This window comes from Gigantopelta aegis, chromosome 12, assembly GCF_016097555.1.
Source record: "Gigantopelta aegis isolate Gae_Host chromosome 12, Gae_host_genome, whole genome shotgun sequence".
Classification (NCBI taxonomy): Eukaryota; Metazoa; Mollusca; class Gastropoda; order Neomphalida; family Peltospiridae; genus Gigantopelta; species Gigantopelta aegis.
Window position 1 is genome coordinate 16,674,410 of NC_054710.1, and position 6,000 is coordinate 16,680,409.

The window sequence follows — 6,000 nt, forward strand, 5'->3', positions numbered from 1 at the left end:
CCTGAGTTACACATAAAAGTAAAGACAAACAGGCTTTATAAATTTTGCCCATTAATTTTACAGCACAAAGAGGCAGACGATTGGGATTGTCCAGTGTCTCACAAAAAAAATCATGTTACTATGGTCATTAAAGATGATGAAAAACCCCAACAAGCCACAAAATTAATGTACATCCAGCCCATAAAAAGTTGATCTAGTCTGTAGGGGCGGCATTTAGTTGAGTGGTTGAGTGCTCGCCTGAAGTACCTGTATCGCAGGATCAAACCACCTTGGTGGATCCATTTAACTGATTGTTTTTTACTCTCATTCCAATCAGTGCACCACAACTGGTCAAAGACCATGGTATGTGCTTTCCTGTCAGTGGGAAAGTGCACATAAAAGATACCTTGCTGCTAATGAAAAAAAATGTAGCAGGTTACTTCTGTTGACTACAAGTCATAATTACCAAATATTTGACATCCAATAGCCGATGATTAATTAATCAATGTGCTCTAGTGGTGTTGTTAAATAAAACAAACTTTATTTAGTCTGTATCTCACTCGCCAACAAATTTCAAAATGTAAACCCTGGTTTATTGCAACAGTGAGTGTATATATCAAGCATGGGAGAACTGTAAGAAAGAGGAAATCTAGAGGGGGTCCCGGAAATTCTTGAAATATATTCGGCGTATTCTTGGGGAAACCAAAAAAATGGGGCTCATTGATGATTGAGTTGTTAAAATGGCCATTAGGGGACGTAACTCTGCCTAATTTTCCTCGCTAATTTCTTATAGAGGCTATACCAGTCGTGAAATACTGCAGGAAAAAGGAAATATTTCAAAACTCACAATACCTTGTTTTTTGTTCTGAGTTGTCTCCCCTTCATCTTGAGTGGCATTTCCACTAGAGTCGAGTATTCTGGACTTTGATTCTGCATTTGTTGTTAACTGTGACGATTCGAACGAATTCACAGAGCAGGGCGTGTCGGGCAGTTGATCGGGGTCAAGGGTCATCTCTATACCATCGGCTAACTCTACAACACACCATTAACACAGGGAATTATGTAGGGCTTCGTCTGGACTGTGCAAACAAACTTTCTACAGGGCTCTTAATAATATGTTTTAAAAAATAAAATTTGGCATGAGCCAGTTGGGTGGGGGGGGGGGGGGGGGTGTGTGGGTGTGTGTGTGTGTGTTATCAACTCCAAAACTCAAGGACTGCATACGCACCTGTTACTGCTTTCTGTTCACATCAGCCCTCTTCACTGCAACCAATTTGGTCGCATATGCAACTATTTTTTTCATTCGGTGACTAAAACATTTCATATCACCAGCCTTAGTAGTTTGTTGGTTATGCCATCAGACTTCTGGCTGGTAGGTACTGGGTTCATATCCCACCTGAGGCAATGGGGGATTTTTCATGCCAATATCGGCCCCAATCCAGAGTGAGTGCGCCGCTAGGCTCAGTGGGTAGGTGTAAGGCCACATACACCGAGTTTCACCCACTTCACGGGTGCGACTATGGGTGTGTCTCTTGAGTGCATGACCCCACATGAGGAATAATTACCCGTCATGCATTGCAGGTTCCATGTACCCCGGCCTTGGGTGATACCGAGATAGCTCAACGGACAGCAAGTGTGGAGCATGGCCCTGTCAACATTTCTTATCATCTATATGAAAGATACAAGTAGGTATCATCGGGCTCCTAGGTTGAAAAAGTTTATGTAGAGACCTGCATACAGTCTCCAGTTGTATAGTGACCAAAAATATTTATTAATTTTCATTGTGAAATGTAAGAATTATACACTAAACACGAGAGTAGGAAGGTGTCAAAACGTGGGTGGCACACACAAACACACACACATATATATATATAAACCATCGCTTCTGCTACAAAGTGGGGTGCATAGAGGATTCGTCACAAGTATTTTTTAATATGTAAAATATCAACCGAGTCTATGTTAATCGGTATTTGTCGAGGCTCTGCCGAGACAAATACCAATTAACTAGACGAGGTTGATATTTTACATATTAAAAAACATGAGTGGCGAATTCTATTTATCCTATAACACTTCTAAAAATAACATTATAATTCAATTTTTAGTAAATCACAGTCCTGAAGTCGTCGCCATCAGTAATATGACGTCACCATGATTAGCACAGATTAGTCTGACGTCACGCATTTTAACTAAATCTTTGAAAACGTTGACGCTCAGATACACAGGTGTTATTGGCTTGGAAGCAAATGACCCATCCACAGCAACATATTACCTAGAGACCGTGCAAATTTGCATACCATTATTAACCGGGTTAATACACTAAAATTATCACATGGGTTTATGACATGGATATCATGGGTAAGTTATAGGATAAAATGGCAATATATGCTAAAAAAAAAAAATAATAATAAAAAAAAAAAAAAAAAAACATCTTACCCCTGCCAGTGAGGTAAATGTTTTCAAATGCTTGTTCCATATCTCTCTGTTTCTCCACCTTCTCTTCAATGCGAAGGTTTGGTGGAATGAACACTTGTTTCTGTAATTAAAATCCAAAAGATCTTAATCTGAATTTTTAACGGATTCATGAGATACACTAGAACAAGTGGTTGGGGTTTACGAGCCGAAATAACAGGCATTCGGATTTCACGCAAACGATTATTTCCGGTTCTGTGTCAGTAAAATCATGGAACTCATTGTATAAAAGCGTATCAAACTCACTTTCGCTCGTTAAATACATTTTAAAACAACTTGTTGTGAGATAAATGGTATATCTAAAGTTCACTCATGTATTATTCTCTATATAAACAACTCGTTGTGAGATAAATGGTATATCTAAAGGCCATTCATGTATTATTCTCTATATAAACAACTTGTTGTGAGATAAATGGTATATCTAAAGGCCAATCATGTATTATTTTCTAAATAAACAACTTGTTGTGAGATAAATGGTATCTAATGTCCATTCATGTATTATTCTCTACATAAACAACTCGTCGTGAGATAAATGGTATCTAACGGCCACTCATGTATTATTCTCTACATAAACAACTTGTTGTGAGATAAATGGTATCTAACGGCCACTCATGTATTATTCTCTACATAAACAACTTGTTGTGAGATAAATGATATCTAACGGCCACTCATGTATTATTCTCTATATAAACAACTCGTTGTGAGATAAATGGTATCTAACGGCCACTCATGTATTATTCTCTACATAAACAACTCGTTGTGAGATAAATGGTATCTAACGTCCACTCATGTATTATTCTCTACATAAACAACTTGTTGTGAGATAAATGGTATCTAACAGCCACTCGTGTATTATTCTCTGTTAGATACATTTTAAAACAACTCGTTGTGAGATAACATTTGGTATCTAATGGCCACTCATGTATTATTCTCTCTTTAACAGAAACACACACAGATGTATGGCAGGATGAACAGACAACTGACCGGCAAGTCTGCCACGATGTCTTGTCTTCGCTTTCTGTCAGCTCGCTGCATGAAACTCAAGTCTTCCAACATCGCTTCGTAGTCCTGCAAACAGACAGACAGACAGACAGACGTACAAACAAAGCAGTTTAAAGGCAAATTTACACTTAGGCAGAGTAGCAACAGATATGACCAACTCATTTAAACAATTTACCAAGTATGGCTGACGTCTTATGTGGATATCCAGGGTTTTATTTCTCAAATTTGACTTGACACCCATTGTTTTAACTTTGAGAATTTCAGCCTCGTTTTAGAAAACAAATGGGAGATTTTCAGTTTCATTTTAAAAACGGGGGCGGGAAATAGCCCAGTGGTAAAGCACTCGCGTGATGCACGGTCGGTTTGGGATCGATCCCCCGTGGGTGGGCCCATTGGGCTATTCCTTGTTCCAGTCAGTGCACCAATACTGGTATACCAAAGGCACTGGTATGTGCTGTCCCGTCTGTGGGACAGTGCATATAAAAGATCCCTTGCTACTAATGGAAAAATGTAGCTGGTTTCCTCGCTAAGACTATATGTCAAATGACCAAATGTTTGACATCCAAAAGCCGATGATTAATAAATCAATGTGCTCTAGTGGTGTCGTTAAACAAAAGAAACTTCTTCTTTTTTTCATTACAGAAACATCTCATTAAGTTGATTTAGAATTGAAAAAAGAGTAACACTATACATGAACTTGTCGTTATTCCTTTAATTCTTTTACACTGCAACCACTATTTAGGAAATAATATATCGAGATTTTACCGGCCTCGGTGGCGTAGTGGTTAGGTCATCGGTCTACAGGCTGGTAGGTAATGGTTTCGGATCCCAGTTGAAGCATGGGATTTTTAATCCAGATACCGACTCCGAATCCTGAGTGAGTGCTCCGCAAGGCTCAATGGGTAGGTGTAAACCACTTGCACCGACCAGTCATCCATAACTGGTTCAACAAAGGCCATGGTTTGTGCTATCCTGCCTGTGGGGAGCGCAAATAAAACATCCCTTGCTGCTAATCGGAAAGAGTAGCCCATGTAGTGGCGACAGCGGGTTTCCTCTCAAAATCTGTGTGGTCCTTAACCATATGTCTGACACCATATAACCGTAAATAAAATGTGTTGAGTGTGTTGTTAAATAAAAAATTAAATAAAAACATATGGAGTTTTCAGATTATTGGGAAGTTCGGATCAGTCCATCTTAAAGGGGGAACAGAGGTGCAGAAATAGAAAATATTTCACTAGTCCGCCAGACCAGAACCAACTAAACTTCACTAGTCTGCGAGAATTTCTGCTAGTCTGCCAGCCTATAGAACAATATTAGTTTAATAATAATATAATATACACTGTCACCACTTCAAATTATATATTAAGTACCCTTGGTAAGTGATAAACATCATGTGGCAAACGAAATCAAGCCCCATACCTTGATTGACAAATCAATATATTTTTTAATATTCTGATATCAATGTTTTCACATGTCTTTCATATAGATTTACAAAAGTCAAGTGACATCCAGCAAGTATTTAACAGAACAGTCTATTCAAAACACAGTGGCAACATACTTTAAACATAAACAAGCAATTTCTGTGAAGAATTGACCTTTGACCTGCTCTGTTTCCGCCGTCTATTAGTCAGAAAAAGAGAGATCGCTCGTCGAACTGGTCGTTGCATTTTTTAAATCATCTGTCAAGTTACTCGTATTTAGCGATCGGGCGAGTACTTTCTGCACCTCTAGGGAATGTTTCATAGGGCAGAGATCATGTTACGTTGAAAAAAAAAAAAACCCACTAATAAGAAAAATAAGTGATTAGTGTTTCGCTAGAAATTTGGCAAGACTAAATACTTTTGGATCATTTTCATAATTTTCGGGGCACTTGTTTTTAAATTTTTTTAAATAATAATAATTGAAATAAAAATACTTGATGTGCTTGCTTTAATAAATGAATGGCAAAATAATATAACAGGCATATTTTTTTAATTAATAATACATTTTCTGAGTGTTTTATAAAAGCAATTTTAGAATTAATTACTGAGAAAAGCTTGTTTAATCTCAGGGCAGCATGGTGCTGATTAAAGCAGGAAAGGTAAAGTCTGTTTTATTTAACGACACCACTAGAGCACATTGATTTATTAATCATCGGCTATTGGATGTCAAGCATTTGGTAATTGTGACATATAGTCTTAGAGAAGAAACCCATTAGATTTTTTAATTAGTAGCAAGGGATCTTTTATATGCACCATCCCATAAGCAGGATAGCACATACCACAGCCTTTGATACACAAGTCATGGTGCACTGGCTGGAGCAAAAAATAGCCCACTGCCCCCTTTCCTTTCTCTCCTTTGAATTCCATCTCATTTCTTCCAGATCTGGCAACTTCTCCTACCTTTCAACTTCGTTCACTGTCCACCTTCACATCCTAGTCCTTGTCTCTCCAACCATGACATGTACTTGTCTCTTGTGGCATTCAATGCCATATCCCACCCCATCAGCTTTTACATGTAGCTGTGGGCTTAGTCTGACCACTTCAAAGAGTGTTCAGCAGTTACTGCTGG

The 6,000-nt window shown here is 38.3% G+C and overlaps 1 protein-coding gene across 1 annotated transcript in view; it reads right to left on the reverse strand.

Moving 5' to 3' along the window:
- Positions 1-6,000, reverse strand: part of LOC121386926 — a 28,347-nt gene that overhangs the window by 6,368 nt on the left and 15,979 nt on the right. The window contains exons 9-11 of the mRNA XM_041517977.1: positions 3,433-3,516; positions 2,413-2,512; positions 832-1,011 (exon numbers count right to left, since the gene is read on the reverse strand). Of these exons, the coding sequence (XP_041373911.1) occupies positions 832-1,011; positions 2,413-2,512; positions 3,433-3,516 (364 nt within the window). The remainder of the gene's footprint in view (positions 1-831; positions 1,012-2,412; positions 2,513-3,432; positions 3,517-6,000) is intronic.